The 22,145-nt window shown below is 43.6% G+C and overlaps 1 protein-coding gene across 1 annotated transcript in view; it reads right to left on the bottom strand.

Moving 5' to 3' along the window:
* Window positions 1–290: 290 nt before the first annotated feature.
* PLXND1 (plexin D1) overlaps window positions 291–22,145 on the bottom strand; it is a gene marked incomplete in the record, with an annotated part of 185,350 nt that continues 163,495 nt past the window's right edge. Inside the window, 6 exon segments of the mRNA XM_077451599.1 lie at window positions 291–3,796; window positions 6,240–6,314; window positions 6,427–6,567; window positions 12,686–12,833; window positions 14,002–14,165; window positions 14,853–14,957. Of these exon segments, the coding sequence (XP_077307725.1) occupies window positions 3,680–3,796; window positions 6,240–6,314; window positions 6,427–6,567; window positions 12,686–12,833; window positions 14,002–14,165; window positions 14,853–14,957 (750 nt within the window).

The raw sequence follows: 22,145 nt of genomic DNA, 5'->3' as shown, positions 1-22,145 counted from the left end.
CGCCATCTTATATGGCGGGTTAAACAGGTAATATCCATTTCACAGATTTTCCCCTTAGCCACTGTTAAAGCATCAACTGCAGAACCTTGGATTTATCAATCTGTCAGTGGCCCCTTGGATGAATAGCCTTAGAAGGGCCACAAACCTTTTTTTTTTCTCTCTCTGCGACAAAATATTTGGACTTTAGATGTGCTTTAGCCTTATATTTCCCGGCTATAATGTATAAGACTGGTTCTTTCTTTTTTTGGGGGGTGTCTTTATACATCAGAAAGGTCATACAAGCAAGTCTCAACAGTTTAAATATATTTTATTACAAATGAAACATTTCACAATAGAACATATGAACCCAATTAGAACAAGATTTCACTTATATACATATACATACAGTGTGCATCTTCCACTTCTCATAGGGAGTGGGGGGGGGGCCTCTACCATCAGAGGCGCTTAAGGGTTTGATTCTGAATTTCACACTTGGATCTCCCTCGGCGGGTGACCAGCGAGGGGATACAATTTTAATAGTGGTAGATACCTAGAATATATTGAGCTGCAAAATGTTTAATCGCTACAGCTGGCTAAATCACAGATCTGATTGCAAATAATTCATATTCTCTGAAATCTTTTGGTGTTGACCCTTGGTTTAAGAGCCACCAAAGGCCAATGCAACATTGCATTCTGAAATGTATTGGCCAACGTTCTGTAAAGGTACGTCCAATGTGGCCCATGGGCCTGTCTGATAAAAATGGCCGCCTCTCTGATGTCACTAGCTCCTAGTGAACTGATTGGCTGCCTTTTCCAAACACTGGCTCACCTTGCTAAATGTTGCCTGAACTGTATGTAGGTGACTGGACGGTTTTAATATCTAACGCTTCTGCTCAGCAGATAGTCACAGCTTTGCATACTATGTCATATATCATATATTAAAATTTACATCTCTTTGTGGTCGGCATTGGCTATAAAGTATGTGGTAGCCAGCTACCTGTTACTTCGACACCCATACTCTTCAGATATTGGTTACCTCAACATACTATTATGGTAACGAGTCAAAAAACACACCAACAGCAAAGGGTCATCAAGTTGAAGCAATTCTGTCCAGAGCAGAGAGGTGAGTCTAAAGGTGGCCACTGTGACTTACAGCTAAGTGGATGGCATGTGATAGATTCCCTCAGTAACACATTGAGTTTAAGGGCTTATTCATACTTAAAGTGGAAGTAAACTCCCCTATCATTTTCAGCCAAGACAGCTGCCATCTTTGCCTCTGTTTAATCTTCAACTGCTATGGTGCTGCACATGTGATTCGTTACGACACCAGCCATTGGATGGTTGGATAGTTTGGCTGAGAGCGCAGCCAATGTGCAGTTAGCATTCCTGGCATGCCTTTTTTTTTATTTTTTATTTTTTTTTAACTGTTTTAATCCATGGGTTTACTTCCACTTTAAGCAATCTGTTGAGTGTTAATCCAAGCTGTGGGGTGTGTTAATATGCATTAAGGCAGTCCATTTATTAGGAATGGGTGACCTACGAGGGTAGTCTACTTATTAGGAATGGGTGGTATCAGAGTCTGCTCATTCCAAACAGGCAGCCAACGAAGGCAGTCCACTCATTCTGAAAGTAAGGCCAATGGAGGAGGTCCACTCATTCCGAAAGGGCAGCTGATGAAGGCAGTCTACTCATTAGGAATGGGCAACCAACGGAAGAAGTCCACTCATTCCAAAAGGGCGGCTGAGGAAGGCAGTCTACTCATTCCGAATGAGCGGCTAATAGAGGCAATCCACTCATTCTGAAAGGGTGGTCAACGGAGGAGGTCCACTCATTCCGAAAGGGCAGCTGACGAAGGCAGTCTACTCAATCGAAATGGGCAACCAACGGAAGAAGTCCACTCTTCCCAAAAGGGTGGCTGAGGGAGGCAGTCTACTCATTCTGAACAAGCAGCTAATAGAGGCAGTTCACTCATTCTGAAAGGGTGGTCAACGGATGAAGTCCACTCATTCCGAAAGGGCAGCCAATGGAGTCAATCTGCTCATTCTGAAGGGTTGGCCAACAGAGGCAATCTGCTCATTAGGAATGGGTGGTCATTGAAGACAGTCCACTCAGTAGGAATGGGCGACCAACGGAGGCAGTCCATGTATTCCAAAACAGGCAGCCAACGGAGGCAGGCCACTTATTCCGAACGGGCGACCAATGGACGCAACCCGCTCATTCTAAATGGGCAGCCAATGAAAGCAGTCCACTCATTCTGAAGGGGTGGCCTACAGTGGGCATCCAATTCACCAAACTGAATGGGAACAAAAAGCAGATGACCTTAAAGTTCCTTATGCCTTGCCCTCTACCCTGAATAGGGGTGCCTTTCACAATAATTGGTACTGGAACACCCCACACGTGGGGCAGTTCCATTAACATACTCGTCACAATGCACCAGTGTGAATGGGCCCTAATACTTGTCACAATAATTATTTATGGTGGCTTCAAGTAACTCTGAGGTTGGTTACCACCTTCAGAAAACTTAATAAAGAACTGCAGGTCAAATGCACTTTTTTATTATGTGCTGCTACTGCCAACAGGTTTACTGTTGTCTGCTGTTGGACTGAACTGCATTGTGTGTAAAAGCTAGTTGGTAACGAGGTATAGAAGCACAACTTTGCTGGAGATATTTTAACTGTAGAATATTGTTTTTTTTTTTCCTAGAGTTCTCTTTTGAATCTCTGAGGTTGTACATTTCCCCAGTTTAGATAATCTGAAGGTGGAAACCTGTCATGACTGACACATGGATGACTACCATTGTCCATGTTTTGAAGAAATTGATAGCAGCTGAGGTATCTTCACTGGCTACATGCTTGTTCCAGGTCATTGTCTCGCCAGGCGATGAACAAGATAATGGCAGCACCCGTATTGCCATCAGGACAGGTTCTCCTATCACATGCTGTTTAAAGCCCCCACCACGTTTTGCAAGCTGATGAGGAAGCAGAGGATTGATGGCAAATCTATACCAAGGATTGTCTAAAATTTGCTCTACTTAAGGAAAAAAAAAGTGCATTATACAAAAACATATTCCATTTCTTTCTTTTTTTTCTTTAGAACTCTCTGGAATGGACTCGAAATGCGCTCACTCCCGACACTCTGTGCTTTTCAAAATTCCCCCACAGAGACGCAGGTTCCTGTAAAGAGCACTGTACTCCCTTTATAATATCCTGAGACAGCTGGTATTAAGGCACTCGCAGAGCAGAGACGGCGGTGTAGCCGGGAGCTGCTGCCATTCAAACTCTGCGGCGGACAAGCTTAGCGCATTAACTCATTTTTAGCAAGTGGTTGTCCCCTATGCAGAGCCGTCCTGTTCGTGGTCTATGCCAGTTCTAAACAGGACAAGGAGTTCCATCTACAGTGCAAAATCCCGTCTGTGGTAAATATATCACATGACTACAGTCAGCCAATCCTGCGACTGACACAAAGAACGTCAAACCCTCCAAGACCCATTGGGTGTAACGAAAGGAGCCACAAGCCACCCAGGGTTCTATCCTCACTCAAGCCTTCTAGGTCTGGCCAAGTTTATTTTTTTAGGAGGCTGAGCTGTCCGTGGCTTGCAGAGTGCAATTGTGGTTTATATAGTTTTTCGGATGACCGCCTTTCTGGGGTGAATTAGAGTTCCTGAAGCCAATTGTTGTAGGCTCCCTCCACCCGGGCTCTGCTAGGCCTCGCTGCTACACGTGTAGATATCGTCCTCCATCAGGATTATCATTTGCTCAAACTTGTGCTGTAATTGGCCACGTCTGGTGACAGGGTTGGCTTCCAGAGCGCTGACAATCTGTTGAAATGGAGACAGATTTCAGATTTGATTATTCATTTATGCAGGTAGACCTCAACAATGAACTTTATTTGCACCATTTCAGACTGCTAAAGTAGAGGTACCTCCAAAGCTCATTTGGCAGTACTTATCTTGTGGATTACAGGAGTTCTTTGACCCGTTTTCAGCAGATGGCGGGCTGTCAACTGATGTCACAGAGCCGGTCCAGGCTCGGGGCAAGAGTGCGACAATAAAGTTGGGATCTGCTCACAACCCTGGAGTGGCACCCAGCTCAGCCTCTCGGCGAGCTGCTTAGACCCTGAGCCGGCCGCTCCCACCCCCCCCCCCTCCACGGCCCAGCTCTATAGTGGGGGCGGGGGCAGAGCAGAGAGCCGGGGACAGACAGTCACCAGCTCTGTGCTCACTGCGCTCTGAGAGAGCTCAGCAGATGGCGGGCTGTCAACTGATGTCACAGAGCCGGTCCAGGCTCGGGCAAGAGTGCGACAATAAAGTTTGGGATCTGCCCACGACCCTGGACCCAGCTCAGGCTCAGGCTCTCAGCGAACTGCTGAGAGCCTGAGCCGGCCGCACCCACCCCCTCCCCCCCCCCTCCACAACCCATTGGTATAGTGGGGGCAACGCCAGAGCTGAAATCCGGCAACTTACAGTCACCAGCTCTCTGCTCACTGAGCTCTGAGAAGCGGGCAATCGTGGTGTTCGATCGCTCGGTTCTCAGTCTTAGAGCCGGTGGGGGAACTTCTCTTTTAAAATGTATAATTTGCCTTCCTGGATCCCCCCCCCCCCCCCCAACATGCTGATAAAATTTTTAAATAAAACCTTTCCATCTTTATTACAGTCCCAGTGATGACATCTGTGCTTCTCTATACAATGCAGGCAGATCACGGCCGGTGGGAGGAGCCGGCAGGGTGCTGTACATAGCTTCCTGAAAACATCACAGCACCCGGCCTCTGTACCCCTCTTAAGAGCCCTCAGTCCTGATGCAAGCAGTCCTTTGATTCCTGGCAGAGCTCTTCGGCAAGTCTGCATGCAAGCAGGGAATTTTCCACACATGTGCAAACATGACAGTTTTGGGACTTCAACAACAGCCTGTCTTTGTGCAAGCATAGGGAAATCAGCACATGCACAGATTGTGGAGGAAACGACACATCTACAGATGTGCCACCATGCTGTGCTATGACCCAATGCCCTATGACACATTGGCAAACTTGCAGAATCTGGGGGATGTTAGGGGAGCAGAAAGGGCAGGAATCCATAAAATTAAAGAAAAAAATAGAATGAAATTAATACCTAAATATAAAAGAAGGAGGTGGGTGGAGGACAGTGCTAGTTAAACCACTTGCCGGCCGCAAGTGGTTTACCAGAATTATGGCTAACAGTATGAACCATAACCCCGGCATTGTTTTTTTTGCAGCTGATGGCTGGCTTTCACTTGAAAGTGTTCCGAGCTGCTCATGAGCCGCTGGAACGCTTTCAGAAGCGGTGGGAGGGGATGTCCTCCACCTCCCACCGGTCGCCGGTATTTCTCGGGCGAGCCGGTGGAAACGGTAAGCCCGAGAAACAATCGAATGGTATGGCCGGCTGGTCACAGAGGCCATAAAAAGACTAAATCATCCTTGATTGTCTCTTTTGCCTAGGAGCACCGGAGTGATGTCCGTAACTTCCTGTCCAGGGTGAAAGTAAATATATATATTTTTTAAAGCAATGGATCAAAAAAAAATTTTTTTTTTTGATCTTTTGCTTTTATAGGTAAAGGACCCTAGATTTTGACCCCAGATCTCGTCATAAAGAAGGCCTGTCATCCTTATTTCTATTACAATGAATGTTTACAATAGAGCGAGAGCAATAATTCTAGCACCAGAACTCTTCTGTAACTGTAAACAGGTAATCTGTAAAGGCATTAAAAGCATCACCTATGGAGATTTTTAAGTACTGTAATTTGTCACCATTCCACCAGCGTGTGCAATTTTGACAAGTTAGATTTACTGGGCATAACATCATCTTTCATATTATACAAAAAAATTGGGGGAATATATTATATTTTTTTGTTTTCAATTCACTACAAAGTATCTTTTCCAAAAAAATTGCATTATAAAGAACAGCTGCGCATATACTGTGTGACATAAAAAATAGCAACAATTGTCATTTTGTTCCCTAGGGTCTCTATGGACAAAAAAAGTAAAATAAATAGAAAAATTATATATATATATATATATATATATATATATATATATATATATATATATAATTATTATTATTATTATTATTAATAATAATAAATATATAATGTTTGGGGTTATAATTAATTCTCTAGAAAAACACTGATTCAAACTTGTAAACAAAAAGTGCAATAAAGACCTGGTCTTCAAGTGGTTAAAATGTAATTTATTTAGGGGGGAGGTTTTCTTTAAGATTCTAATTGAATTTGACTGAAAGCGATGCTTACCTGCGAGCGATATTTTTTGGCGTATTTGTAAATCTCTGCAACAGCGACGTTGGTGTTGAATTTGTTTTGGTATTTCTGAAAAAAAAAAAAATGTTAGTTAAGTTAAAGATGAAAAAGTGACCTGCACCTGCTGTAGAGGTTGAGGTAAGGCTGGTGATAAGTGGGCGTATTGTCGGCGCCATCTTACCCGTGACTCCTCCGCGAGGTGGGCATTCATTTCCTGCTCGCTCAACGGGCTCATCTCCTTGATTTGCTGGTAATATTTCTGCACGATTTTCCGATACTCCGGAATCTCCTTGGCGTACAGCAGCTTGTTGGTGGGGGAGTCCTGAAAAAAAAAAATATATATATATAGAGATTGAATTATCTTCCAGGATTCGATGATGTCACTACCCCTTAGCAAGCTTATAGGTTGCATTCCACTATCTAGAAATCAGGTAGACTTTAACCGCTTGTGGACCGACCACCGTAAACATACTGCAGCACGCTGGCTGCTCTGCGCAGGATCAGGTACCTAGTAGGTGATCCGCACGCTAGGGTAGAGGGCACGCTTGTGTCATTCATACATACATTATTGTAGAGTAGGGACAACTCAGATAGTTTCAGTGTAGTGTAGTGAGACCGTGCCAGTAATCTTTACATTAGTGTATAGCTAGAGTTGAGACAGTTCAGATAGTGTCAGTCAGGGGCGGACTGACCATTGGGCCACTCGGGCACTGCCCGAGAGCCCGAGCCACTAGGGGGCCCCATCAGGGTTGCCAGTCTCAGTAAAACCAGGGACAGTATGTCAAAATCTGTGGGTTTTTTTTTTACATCTGTCTCTGAAATGTCCCTTACCGACATCCTTTTGGTCTAAAAATCCCAAGATTATAGCTGCCCCACCTCTCCAGTACCTTCTCAGCCAATAGAAACATGTCTGTGTATACTGTGTGATTGTACACTGTGTGTGTGTATACTGTGTGGCCCCATAATCTCATATTGCCCGGGGGCCCCATGAGTTGTCAGTCCACCCCTGGTGTCAGTGTAGTGACGATTGAACACCGTTTATTTGATTGCATTACTTCCAGTTTAATGCCATTTACTTCTGTTTGTGTTACTGCCAGTTTAACGCCACATAGTTTTGTGTGTGTTACTGCCAGTTTAACGCCATATAGTTCTGTGTGCGTTACTGCCAGTTTAATGCCATATAGTTTTGTGTGCGTTACTGCCAGTTTAACGCCATATCGCCATATATTAATAAACAACTTGTATTGTTTCTTTAAAGAGGAAGTAAACCCTGATGAGTTTACTTCCTCTTTCATTCCCTGCAAAGGCAAAGCATAATGGACTACTATGCATCGCATAGTAGTCCATTATGTGTCACTTACCCGACACAGGAGCCAGCGAAGTCACCGCTGTCCCCTGTAGTCCGGCCCATCGATCTTCTTGGTGGGTCTCGCTGCTCCGCCGCTGTCATTCGGCGAAGCCGCGATGACGTCACTCCCGTGCATGCGCATGGGAGCCACCACACGTGGCATATCGCCGTTGACGGGTGGCGCGACCAGTGCGCCTGCGCGCCGCTGTCTACGGCGCATGCGCCGTAGACAGCGGTGCCTGTCTTTCGGCAAATATCTCCTAAACCGTGTAGGTTTAGGAGATATTTCTTGGACCTACAGGTAAGCCTTAATCTAGGCTTACCTGTAGGTCAAAATGTGTTGTAAGTGCTCATGCACATGGACGTTTTAAAAAACTGTCTGCAAAGCTAGCTCCGACGCCTGGAAAAATCGGCGTTAAAAACGCGTTTTTTACCGCGTTTTGCATTGGCGTTTTTTCTGCTAGTTTTTTAGCGTTAGCGTTAAGTAGCGTTTTTTAAAGAAACACATCTCTTGGCTATAGCACTCAGAAAACAAAGAAAATATGTTACGCGTTTGTGTGCGTTTTTGCGCATTTTTCCACGATTCGCGGTTTTACAGCTCTAGCTCCGCGACACGGAATGCACTGGTCCTGGGTTTTTTTTACAGCTTAAAAACGCCTATGCCATTTGCAGCTCAAAAACGCCTAGGTGGGCATGAAGCCATAGACTAACATGGACAGGCATTTTTAAGCTGCAAAAAACACTCAAAAAAGCGGCTGTAAAAACGTCCGTGTGCATGAGGCCTATGGGTTTAAAACCACTTTAACTGGTGTCATTGAAGATTATATAAAAAAAATAGAAATGAAAAAGAAAAGCACAAAAATAATAAGGGAGAAGGGGATCAAGGAGGTAATTAGGACTGGTTATGGTTAACTAAATGGGTTAAATAGGAAATAATTTACCTAATAATTTTTTGAAAATTTTACTTATGTTTCTTTAACATTTATGTCATATGCAGGTCGTGCCTTTGATCCATACGAATAAATACAATGAAACAATAGATTGCTACGTTGTATTTACTAACACTTGTGGGCTATCTGCAGGTGTCATTTTACACAGGATCGGCTACTTTTTGCTCCTTCTGGGTAATACAAAGCAATTCCTGGCTGTCATTTTTACAGCTGCCAATAACAAGGAGGGAAGGAGCAGCAGGGAGAGAGAAGCTGGATGTAAGATATACATCCATAGAAATTTGTTGAGGCTTTTACCAAACAAGAAGTGAAAGAAAACCTTCAAAAGGGACACAGATAGAAATAAAAAACCTGCCAGGGTTTCTAAGCTCCCCTTTCTGTCATGATAAATGTTGTCACCAGGACAGGAAGTTAAGGAAAATCACTGTAACAGTGTCCCAGATAGCGATACAATTCTGGCAGTAGTTTAAAGCTTTTTAAAAAAAAAAAAAAAGAAAAAAAAGAAAAGGAATTCAAAAACAAAAAAAAAACAGGCCAGTCTTATGCTATAAGTGACATTTTTAAATGAGGGGATATGTTCCATGGCATTGAATAGGGATTTTGGCGCAGTTGCTGACATGCTCCTGTCCTCCTCCTCGCTCTCAGCGCCTCCCCCTGATAAGCTGTGTGTGGCCCCATTAGTACAGTTCATGTCTCTCTCTTTGAAGTCGTCCCCTAAAGGCAGTTTGCTGCGGGACGGTGACTGTGTCAGGTCAATGAACCGTCCATTACCAGAAACATTTCCAGCTGTGTGCCGAGCCCTGCCGGCCAACAAACCAAAACAGGCTGCAGGGTGCGAAGTGTGCACCAGAGCAAGACGCTATCGCTCCATACCCCCCATGGGGTATCAGATTCTCACTCCTGTGTTCCCTTCCCAGCACCCCCGTGCTCCCAGAGATTCTCACCCTGTGTTCATGTAATCCCAGCACCCCAGAGATTCTTACTCTTGTGATCCCAGCGCCCCAGAGATTCTCACCCCTGTGTTCATGTGATCCCAGCACCCCAGAGATTCTTATTCCTGTATTCATGTGATCCCAGCACCCCAGAGATTCTCACTCCTGTATTCATGTGATCCCAGCACCCCAGAGATTCTCACTCCTGTATTCATGTGATCCCAGCACCCCAGAGATTTTCACTCTTGTGTTCATGTGATCCCAGCACCCCAGAGATTCTCACTCCTGTGTTCATGCGATCCCAGCACCCCAGAGATTCTCACCCCTGTGTTCATGTGATCCCAGCACCCCAGAGATTCTTATTCCTGTATTCATGTGATCCCAGCACCCCAGAGATTCTCACCCCTGTGTTCATGTGATCCCAGCACCCCAGAGATTCTTATTCCTGTATTCATGTGATCCCAGCACCCCAGAGATTCTCACTCCTGTGTTCATGTGATCCCAGCACCCCAGAGATTCTCACTCCTGTGTTCATGTGATCCCAGCACCCCAGAGATTCTCACCCCTGTGTTCATGTGATCCCAGCACCCCAGAGATTCGTATTCCTGTGTTCATGTGATCCCAGCACCCCAGAGATTTTCACTCCTGTCCTGTGTTCATGTGATCCCAGCACCCCAGAGATTCTCACTCCTGTGTTCATGTGATCCCAACACCCCAGAGATTCTCACTCCTGTGTTCATGTGATCCCAACACCCCAGAGATTCTCACTCCTGTGTTCATGTGATCCCAGCACCCCATAGATTTTCACTCCTGTGTTCTTGTGATCCCAGCACCCCAGAGATTCTCGCTCCTGTGTTCATGTGATCCCAACACCCCAGTGCTCCCAAAGATTCTCACCCCTGTGTTCATGTGATCCCAGCACCCCAGAGATTCTTACCCCTGTGTTCATGTGATCCCAACACCCCAGTGCTCCCAGAGATTCTTACTCTTGTGTTCTTGTAATCCAAGCACCCCAGAGATTCTCACTCCTGTGTTCATGTGATCTCAACACCCCAGAGATTCTTACCCCTGTGTTCATGTGATCCCAACACCCCAGTGCTCCCAGAGATTCTTACTCTTGTGTTCTTGTAATCCCAGCACCCCAGAGATTCTCACTCCTGTGTTCATGTGATCCCAGTACCCCAAAGATTCTTACCCATGTTCCTGTGATCCCAACACCCCGGTGCTCCCAGAGATTATTACTCTTGTGTTCTTGTAATCCCAGCACCCTAGAGATTCTCACTCCTGTGTTCATGTGATCCCAGCACCCCAGTGCTCCCAGAGATTCTCACCTCTGTCTTCATGTGTTCCCAACACCCCAGAGATTCTCACTCCTCTGTTCATGTGATCCCAGCACCCCAGAGATTCTCACCCCTGTGTTGATGTGATCCCAGCACCCCAGAGATTCTCACCCCTGTGTTCATGTGATCCCAAAACCCCAGAGATTCTTATTCCTGTGTTCATTTGATTCCAGCACCCCAGTGCTCCCAGAGATTCTCACTCCTCTTTTCATGTGATCCCAGCACCCCAGAGATTCCTGTGTTCATGTGATCCCAGCACCCCAAAGAATCTTACTGTGTTCCTGTGATCTCAGCACCCCGGTGCTCCCAGAGAAATTCATGATTTAGAGAGTACATTTAGAAGGGAAATGGCAGATTCAATGTTTTCCCACAGAAATGTAAACATTTGGTATTGTGTACAGCATGTGGTTTTTTTTATCTTGTGTGGGAATAAAAGCCGGAACGACCTGTTCTGCCCTGGAATCACTCCGCCATTTCAGTCATTTCCTAAATGAAAATACCTTCCAGAGATATTTAGGAAACTATACTGAACACGGTCTTTTACATTCCAGTTACTTTAATGCTTAACTCCCTGATAAGAAAATATCATCTAATTCTAGTCATTGTGTATTCTCTGAATCTTGGTGTCCTTTGTGTATTTCTTCCAGATCTGTGCAGTAATCCAGTGTGAGACTTCCTGTAATAAAGACCGCTCACTGCTGCTCTCTCTTCTTGTACAGGGTGACTGGTCTCGTCTCCGCCCCCTCCTGTAGTTTTCTGCAGGCAGTCTGTAGTGGGTGGAGCTGCTGAGTCCCTCCCACAGCTCTGCTCTCTCTTGCCTTGTGCAGGGAGACTGGTCTTGTCTCTGCCCCCTTCTCTAGTTTTCTGCAGGCAGCATGTAGTAGGTATGGCCTTCTGGGCTCCTCCCACAGCTCGGCTCTCTCACCTTGTGCAGGGTGACTGGTCTCGTCTCCGCCCCCTTTTCTAGTTTTCCGCAGGCAGCATGTAGTGGGTGGGACCTTCTGGGCTCCTCCCACAGCTCTGCTCTCTCACCTTGTGCAGGGTGACTGGTCTTGTCTCCGCCCCCTCCTGTACTTTCTACAGGCAGCCTGTAGTGGGTGGGGCCTGCTGGGCCCCTCCTACAACTCTACTCTCTGTACAGCACATTGATGATGGATCAGAGTGATAACGATTGGTCAAAGTGGCCACGTGTCAGCACATGACCAATCAAAATTGCTCTGATCCATCCCAGAAGCCCTGAAGAAAGAGCAGAGCTTTCAAATCTGCTGCACTGGCTGTGGTGGCCAGTGACAGGTAATCACCCACAGAGTGTCCAGGGGGTGGGGTAGTCGTGCAGCAGGGTCCAGGGGGTGGGGTAATTAATGCAGCAGGGTCCAGGGGGTGGGGTAGTCAGTGCAGCAGGGTCCAGGGGTGGGGTAGTCAGTGCAGCAGGGTCCAGGGGGTGGGGTAGTCAGTGCAGCAGGGTCCAGAGGGTGGGGTAGTCAGTGCAGCAGGGTCCAGAGGGTGGGGTAGTCAGTGCAGCAGGGTCCAGGGGGTGGGGTAGTCAGTGCAGCAGGGTCCAGGGGGTGGGGTAGTCAGTGCAGCAGGGTCCAGGGGGTGGGGTAGTCAGTGCAGCAGGGTTCAGGGGGTGAGTTAGTCAGTGCAGCAGGGTCCAGGGCAGGGGGTGGGGTAGTCAGTGCAGCAGGGTCCAGGGGGTGGGGTAGTCAGTGCAGCAGGGTCCAGGGGGTGGGGTAGTCAGTGCAGCAGGGTTCAGGGGGTGAGTTAGTCAGTGCAGCAGGGTCCAGGGCAGGGGGTGGGGTAGTCAGTGCAGCAGGGTCCAGGGGGTGAGGTAGTCCCCATGTTTGAGATAGACATGTCTATGATCACAAACCTTTCCAAGCTGCATGTCGGAGATGGAGCAGGCGTCTATGAAGGCCTGAGCGATGACAGACAGACAGGCGTCCATGTGGTCCGATTTCTCCATATCGAAGACAAACTCCGGGTTCTTCAGGATATTCACCCAGAAACGAAGAGGAAGGCTGCAGAGATGGTGGGAGAGAGATGAAGGATGAAGGAAAAAAAAACCAAAAAACGATGAGACAAATGATCAATAACTGGACCCATCCAAAAAAAGAAAGATAAATGTGTACAATGTAACCTAGTTTTAGAAAAAGTAGCTTTGTTTGTAGCATTTTTTTTTTTTTTTATAATTAACAAAATTCTGTGTATTTTTGGGATTGTATGATACAATCCCCCAACCTTGAATATCTGCTGCTTCCGATCTGGAAATAATGAACGAACGATTCATTCATCAGTTCCTCCTTCCTTTGTTGTAAAGGAAGGGGGCTGGCGCTTCTATGTGAACAGTACACTGTTTATATTTGTGATCAGTGCGTTTTGGTCATCACAGCGATGGCACAGAGCCGCTCGGATTGGCTCTGTACACTGTATCTGTAAATGTAGCCATCCGAGGACAGCTCAATTCGCAGCTGTTAACCAGTGCACTGGCTGCCCAAAGGGTGTAATGCAGTTTATAAACAGCATTGGCAAAATAGGCGGCCAACGCCATATGGAGGAGTGGCCCCACCCCCACTCCCGCCTCACTGGCTGTGATTGATGGCAGCAGGAGACAATAGCTCCTGCCGCTGCCTCTGAGGCAATGAGGAGGGAGACAGCCGGGAGAGCCACTGCTCTTGTGTACATCACTGGATCGAGAAGAAGGGGTTTAGGTAAGTACTGGGGGGAGGGATGCATGAAGGTAAAAAATACCTACAGACTTTAGAACCATTTTAATTAGGCATTGGGATTGCTGATATAACTAATCATTGTGGTTACATTGTATACATTATTTATCTTTCTGAGTGTATGGTTTCTTTTCTCAGTGAGCCAGTCGATCCTTTGTTTTGGATTACAAATCACTTTGTTATAATGAATGGGGTCTTTGTACAATGTACAATGTTTGTCTGCTCCGAGCGCCACATCATAGGTTGGACTTGATGGACTTGTGTCTTTTTTCAACCTCACCTACTATGTAACTATCATATAGCTCCCCATCATTGAAAACCATCAATAGATCCTGATCTATGAGCAGAGCTGACGTGACCCAGCGACCCAACCCATCCCAGCTTTGGAAAAACCCTATTGGTCCTTTTGATGTGACAACCGGCCAATCACTACATTCTTATGTAAGCTCGTGGCCGCTCTCACCTATTGGTCTTCCAGATGTGCAGCGTGTCCGGGTCAGAGATGCCGCGTTTTTCCGCCTGCTCCTCCAGGAAGTCGAAGAAGTACTTGATGGCGAGGGGCGGCCGGTCCTCCCGGATGCTGAGGATGGCCCGGAACAGGTCGTCCAGGAATTTCTGTAGAGTTCCCTGAAGTCCGGGAAGAAAAAAAGAAAAAAAAAAAAGAAAGAAGAGAATTACTATCCGCCAAAAATGAAACAACCAATCATCTTATGGGGGAAAACCCTTGTACAGTGGCACCTCCCGAACTGGCTACCCAAAACATAAAAAGGAACCAAACACAGTAGTACCTTGGATTATGAGCATCATTCGTTGCAGAAGCATGCTTGTCATCCAAAGCACTCCTATATCAAAGCGAGTTTCCACATAGGAATCAATGGAAACTCAGATAATTCGTTCCAGTGTTAAAGCTAGTGTATGCAGTACCGCGTGTGGCCAGAGGTGCGGGGGCGCCAGAGAGGCTTGGAGACACTCAGACTCCGAGCATCACCGGCACCCCCCCGCACCTCTGGCCACATGCGGTACTGCACACCCCAAATGCTTGAATCCTGCTCGTCTTGTGAGTCATCGCTCGCAAATCGGATTTAAAAAACAAAAAAATATTTCGGAAACCGCGTTACTCTCAATCCGAGGTTTTACTGTAGTTCCACAAATGGGGGACTTTAAAGGCTCTGTACCTGAGACAACAGTAAAACAATGTAGAAGTATAAAAATACAAATGCAAGTTGGACCGATACAAGTTGGATCTCCCGGACATTAGAATCGCCGTATTTTGGGGCCACATAAATCAATTCAATACACATTCACACATGTCACCTTTGTAGAAAGGAGGCGGGTTAAGTAGATTTCTGGTAGAACCTTCTTGCGGTGACTCTGCCGGTGGGACTTTTTGTGTTCTAGTACGTCATCTGTGGGGAGAACCTGGGGAGGGGCGACATAAAGGAACGGTCAGCGAGGGAATCAAGAGGACAAACATGACCGAGGGCAATCTATGAATGTATATCTGCACAATGAAACAAATGATCACGCAGTATTAGAAGGATGTCTCCAACGCATTTCAATCCCAAACATTGGTAAATGTTAAAAAGTAACAATAAAGCTCAATGAATAATTCAGCAAAATACATTCCAGGTGCAACAAAAAGCGTGCAAAATCTTTTTTCGTTTTCTAAAGAAAGCAGCCACAACCCAGGAAGAAAAGCCTGTCTCCTGCCAGCATGCTGCAGAGAAAGACCCTTGCTCTCTGTGAGGAAGCAGCAGTCCCTCTGCAGAGGTCTGAAGCCCCCCCCCTGCTGACTCAGAATTAGAGCTCTCCAATCAGCAGGGAGTAAGAGCTTTGCGGACTGCACTGCAGGGTTTGACAGGGAATGCAAAAATCAAGTTTTCTTTCTCGTTGAGGGACACAGGAAACCATTGACTGCAGGGACATCCAATCCTTCTGTAGGTAGCAGTATAACCCGACAGTTAATTGCAACCTGTGTCTCGTACCAGACTCCAAGAACAAGGATCTTACGATAAGTACAAAAATGTTATTTTCTTTCTTGTCCTGTGAAACACAGGAAGTCACTAAGCCCAATCACCCTGTAGGTGGCAGTATAACCCAACCGGTAATTACTACCTGTGTCCCTCGAAAGGATTTGACAAAGAGTATAAAAATCTAATTTTTTTCCTCCATTGAGAGACACAGGAGATCAGTAAAAGAGAAGTATGGGAATTAAAAAAGAACAAACAATTACACTTACTGAGGTGGATGCAACATCAGTCCCTGCTGCCTCCGAGGGATCACATGACTGCTGATCGCTCAGTTCTCCATCTTTAGTGAGCAGGGAGCGGTGACTATCAGTTTTTCAAGTTTTCTGCTCCACCCCCTCCATTGGAGAACCAAGCTGTGGAGGAGTCTGGGGTGGCTGGCTTGGGCTTTCAGCGGTACACTGATAGGCTGAGCCAGCTGTCGATCAGGAATCTGGGTGGATCCCGACATCAAAGTCAGGATCTCTCCAGATTCTGGACCGGTTCAGTGGCATCAGCGGTCAGTGGGCTTTAACTTGCTGAATATGGGTCACGGGAATGCAAAACTAAGTGCACCCTTGTGACCCACAGGAGAAGCATAGCTTTGGACTGTCCCTGATTTTGAGGGACTGTCCCTGATTTGGAGCAATGTCCCTCTGTCCCTCTTTCCCCCTCATTTGTCCCTCATTTTGGTCTGATCTATATAGTTGTATATAAAATGCACTTTTTATCCTTCAAAAAGTGTTTCCCAGAGCTGAACCTTTCATTCAATTTCTAAATTGCTGCATTTTTCAATTTTAAAAGCCAATATAAAGGAATAAAAGTGGTAAAAAAAAAAAAACACTTGTGAATTTAATGTACCTTTTTTGGGGTTATTTCCCCTTTAAGTGGGTGTGGCAGGGGGGCGTGTCCTATGCCTACATACGTTTTCTAGTAGGTGTCCCTCATTCCCATCTCAAAATGTTGGGAGGTATGGAGAAGTAGGGCCAAAATATTTTTGGCCCTACTTCTCCTCTGTCTGGCTATATTGCCACCTAGAGGAGAACTGGAAGTCGTGACATTCAATTACTACTCGTGTCCCTCGATGGATTCCAAGAAAAAGATTTTACAGCGTGTACAAAAAATACCTATTTTCTTTCTTGTACATTGACTGACACAGGAGGACTGTCAGGGAACTGGTCTTGGAAGTACTGGCAATCTTGCCAGTAGAAGAAATGGGCGCCTTAGGCACATCATGTGACAGATGGATCCCCCTGCTGGCCTATAAAAGGTTGCCACTGTCTGACCCAAATTGCTGGATTGTCGTCAGTTTCCTGTACTCCTGAACCTCTGTGTTACTTTTTGGATCTCCTGTTCTTGACCCGGCTTGTTCCAGACCTGTTGACCTCCTCTCCTGGCTCATCCCCTGGCTTGACCTTTCTTCTGCTGATTACCTGTGCATGACCCCGGCTTTGCTATATGGACTTTGCCTTATTACCTGTGCATGACCCCGGCTTTGCTATATGGACATTGCCTGATTACCTGTGCATGACACGGCTTAGCTATATGGACTTTGCCTTTGCCTGATTACCTGTGCATGACCCCGGCTTTGCTATATGGACTTTGCCTGATTACCTGTGCATGACACGGCTTTGCTATATGGACTTTGCCTGATTACCTGTGCATGACACGGCTTTGCTATATGGACTTTGCCTGATTACCTGTGCATGACCCCGGCTTTGCTATATGGACATTGCCTGATTACCTGTGCATGACACGGCTTAGCTATATGGACTTTGCCTTTGCCTGATTACCTGTGCATGACCCCGGCTTTGCTATATGGACTTTGCCTGATTACCTGTGCATGACACGGCTTTGCTATATGGACTTTGCCTTTGCCTGATTACCTGTGCATGACCCCGGCTTTGCTAAATGGACTTTGCCTGATTACATGTGCATGACCCCGGCTTTGCTATATGGACTTTGCCTGATTACCTGTGCATGACCCCGGCTTTGCTATATGGACTTTGCCTGATTACATGTGCATGACCCCGGCTTTGCTATATGGACTTTGCCTGATTACCTGTGCATGACACCGGCTTAGCTATATGGACTTTGCCTTTGCCTGATTACCTGTGCATGACCCCGGCTTTGCTATATGGACTTTGCCTGATTACATGTGCATGACCCCGGCTTTGCTATATGGACTTTGCCTGATTACATGTGCATGACCCCGGCTTTGCTATATGGACTTTGCTCCTGCTTGACTACCAGTTTATGACCTCGGCTTACTTCACGGACTTGTGTTTGACCCTCAGCTGGGTGTCCACTGGCCACCCTGTGTTTGACCCTCATCTGGGTATCCACTGCTGTCCTCTGAAGCAGGGTCTATTCCAAACACAGCGGGAAGTTCCTGATCACTTATGCACCCCCATGCCCTGGCAGTCCTCACAGGGTGACGCTCTTCTGGACCCATCCAGATCCTGCCGGCCACCCGTGCTACTTCAGGTTGTATACCTTCTGTGGCACTTTCAGAGGTATACCACACTTAGCCTCAAGCGGAGCCCCTCTCTGCATGTTGGCTTCGGATCAGGTAAGTGACAAGGCCCTTAGCTGTCGGGGCATCCAATCATCCTATAGGTGGCAGTATAACCCAACAGTTTATTACTACCTGTGTCCTTCAATGAACTCCAAGAAATAAAGATTTGACAGTGAATAAAAAAACAAAAAAAAATTATTTTCTTTCTTGTCTCTTGAGGGAAAAGGAAGTCATTAACTGTTGAGACGTCCAACCCTCCTGTAAGTGGCAATGAGTACAAAAATCCCATTTCCAATCCTTCCGTATGTGTCAGTATAACCTGGCAGGTAATTACTACCCATGTCCCTTAAAAAACCCCAAGAAAATGATCTTACAATAAGTGCTAAAATTGTATTTTCTTTCTCGTCCCCTGACTGACACAGGAAGCCATAAGCTGTCAAGAGGTCTAATTCTCCTGTAGGCGGCAGTATAACACAACAATTTATTACTACCTGTGTCCTTCAGTGGACTCCAAGAAAGAAATTTAACAGTGAGTAAAAAAAAAAAAAAAAAAATTAAATCATATTTTTTCTCGTCTGTTGAAGAAACAGGAAGCCATTAACTGTTGGGCTGTCCAGTCCTCCTGTAGGTGGCAGTATAACCCAACAGTTAATTACTGTCTGTATCCCTCTATGGACTCAAAGAAAGAGATTTTAAGGTGAGTACAACCTCCTATTTTGTTGTAAAGAAAGCTTAGAATGAAATGAAAATTATCGGCAGGGGTTCCACCTTAAAACCCCAGTGTACGGAAGGGCCCGGGGTCAGGAAAGACGCTGCTGATCCAAAGTCATCTGCTAAAATTGGAAGCCCCTTTTTTCTCATCACCTGCAGGCAGGATGGCCCCCCCATGGAGACCATATGAAGGGGGGATGTGCTCACATGCATGATGCGTGTTACTTACATGTTTTTGTTAATATCTGGAAATAAGAACCGTCTGTGTGACCGCAAAACTAATTTTACAGCAGGCTGTGAGAGAGATAGAACTGGGGGGGGGGGGGGGGGGGGGTTACAATAACCTGGCATTCCTCGAATGACCCCAAATTCCTGTCTGGCAGTGTTATCGCAGGCACATGGCGGCCTGATTCCAATTACTCAGACTTCTGTAATATCTGAAAGATTATCTCATAACCCGGCCGTCTCCATCAGTTTATTTCTAAAAATACCCTTTTTTTTTTTTTTTACATTTTGTACTAAGGGTTCCCTATCCCTTCCCCCCCTCCATCCCCTCCAAGATGGTGAAAGACGACCTTGGAACAATTCGAGAGACCAGTGAAGTGTTGAAAAAAGTTGAGTGAAAACAGCTCAAACTTGATCAAAGTGATGAGAGTTCTCAGCAAGTTGACTTGCCACTTACATTTTTTTTTTCTTTGGCGAAGATCGAATTTAAACATCAATCACACCCATGTGGAAGGGAGCTGTCGTTTGTTTAGTTTGCATGTCGGGCAAGATTTGAGGTTATATTTCTGTATGTCTATATATATATAAAAGTGTACCAACTCTTGTTCAACTTAAAGATTTATTAAATAGATTTAAATTGTTTTTAATTTAAATTGTAATAAATATTACAAATTATTTAATTTAAATATTATTAAAAAAAATGTAAATAAACACTTTTTTTTTTTCTTTGATGAAGATCGAATTTCAACATCAATCACACCCATGTGGAAGGGAGCTGTCGTTTGTTTAGTTTGCATGTCAGGCAAGATTTGAGGTTATATTTCTGTATGTCTATATATATATATATAAAAGTATATCGACTCTTGTTCAACTTAAAGATTTATTAAATAGATTTAAAAAATATTTAATTTAAATTGTAATAAATATTACAAATTATTTAATTTAAATATTCTAAAAAAAAAATATGTAAATTTAAAAATAAAATAAAATGAACCACATCAGAACTCACACTGTATCTGTACATTGTGATGTTAACATTTGAACGATGTACCTGTTTATTTGATGATAACATTGTCATTACTTAGGATAACAAAGTAATTCATATACTAGTTTTTCTGGACAAACTAGGCTTTTTTATATTTATTTTTTGCACTTCTGTTCTTGCAAAAAATATTTTATTTTTTATGTAATCTTTAGACTAACAGATGTAAAATAATAAACATATTTTTTTTTTCCTTTGGTGAAGATCAAATTTAAACATCAATCACACCCATGTGGAAGGGAGCTGTCATTTGTTTAGTTTGCATGTCAGGCAAGATTTGAGGTTATGTTTCTGTATGTCTATATATATATATATATAAAAGTGTATCAACTCTTGTTCAAATTAAAGATTTATTAAATAGATTTAAAAAAATATTTAATTTAAATTGTAATAAATATTACAAATTATTTAATTTAAATATTATTTAAAAAAAAATGTAAATAACAAAATAAAATAAAATGAACCACATCAGAACTCACACTGTACCTGTACACTGTGATGTTAACATTTGAACTATGGACCTGTTTATTTGGTTATAACATTGTCATTACTTAGGATAACAAAGTAATTCATATACTACTTTTTCTGGACAAACTAGGCTTTTTTATATTTATTTTTTGCACTTCTGTTCTTGCAAAAAATATTTAATTTTTTATGTAATCTTTAGACTAACAGATGTAAAATAATAAACACATTTTTTTTTTCCTTTGGTGAAGATCAAATTTAAACATCAATCACACCCATGTGGAAGGGAGCTGTAGTTTGTTTAGTTTGCATGTCAGGCAAGATTTGAGGTTATATTTCTGGATGTCTATGTACGGTATATAAAAGTGTATCGACTCTTGTTCAACTGTACCTGTTTATACGTTTAAACACGTTTTATTTTTTCTGATCAGTTTTACTTTAAAAAAAAAAAAGTTATTTACTGTAAATAAAATGTATACATATACATTTACACACATATACACACTTTACCTGTATACTGTAATGTAAACATTTGAACTATGGATCTGTTTATTTGATAATAACATTGTCATTACTTAGGATAACAAAGTAATTTATATACTACTTTTTCTGGACAAACTAGGCTTCTTTTTTTTTCTTTTTTGCATTGCCTTTCTTGCAAAAAATATTTTATTTTTTTATTTAATCTTTAGACCAACAGATGTAAAATAATAAACACTTTTTTTTTAATCTGATCAGTTTTACTTTAAAAAAAAAAAAAAAAAAAGTTATTTTACTGTAAATAAAACGTATACATATACATTTTATTCAATAATTTGTCCTTGTCTAAAAAAAAAAACACTCTAAAATGATATGTATGCTACAGTTATTGGCAGATTTAAAAAAAAAAAAAAAAAAGAAAAAGGATTTTCTTTTCTATTCCTAGATTGTAAGCTCTAACGAGCAGGGCTCTCCGATCCCTCCTGTATTGAATTGTATTCTAAGTGTACAAACTGTTGCAGCTATATAAATCCTGTATAATAATCATATTCTTTTTTATGTAATCTTTAGACCAACAGGTGTAAAATAATAAACACATTTTATTTTTATTTTTTTTAATCTGATCAGTTTTACTTTAAAAAAAAAAAAAAAAAAAGTTATTTTACTGTAAATAAAATGTATACATATACATTTTATTCAATAATTTGTCCTTGTCTAAAAACACTGTAAAACGATATATGTCTGGTACAGTTATTGGCAGATAAAAAAAAAAAAAGGAATTTTCTTTCTATTCCTAGATTGTAAGCGCTAAAACTTTTAGATTGTAAGCTCTAACGAGCAGGGTCCTCTGATTCCTCTTGTACCAAATTGTAATGTAACTGTACTGTCTGCCCTCCCCTGTTGTAAAGCGCTGAGCAAACTGTTGGCGCTATATAAATCCTGTATAATAATAATAATAATAATAATGAGCAGGGCTCTCTCCGATCCCTCCTGTATTGAATTGTATTGTAACTGTACTGTTTGCCCTCATGTTGTAAAGCGATGCACAAATGGTTGCCGCTATATAAATCCTGTATAATAATAATAATAATCATAATAATCTAAAAATGACAAACAAAATAAATAAAAATGGAAAAATATTGATAGTAAAAAAAAAATAT

Source organism: Lithobates pipiens, unplaced genomic scaffold (assembly GCF_037356315.1).
Source record: "Lithobates pipiens isolate NorthernLeopardFrog02 unplaced genomic scaffold, aLitPip1_a1.2 Scaffold_23, whole genome shotgun sequence".
NCBI classification, from domain to species: domain Eukaryota; kingdom Metazoa; phylum Chordata; class Amphibia; order Anura; family Ranidae; genus Lithobates; species Lithobates pipiens.
This window is presented reverse-complemented; position numbering and strand designations above follow the sequence as displayed.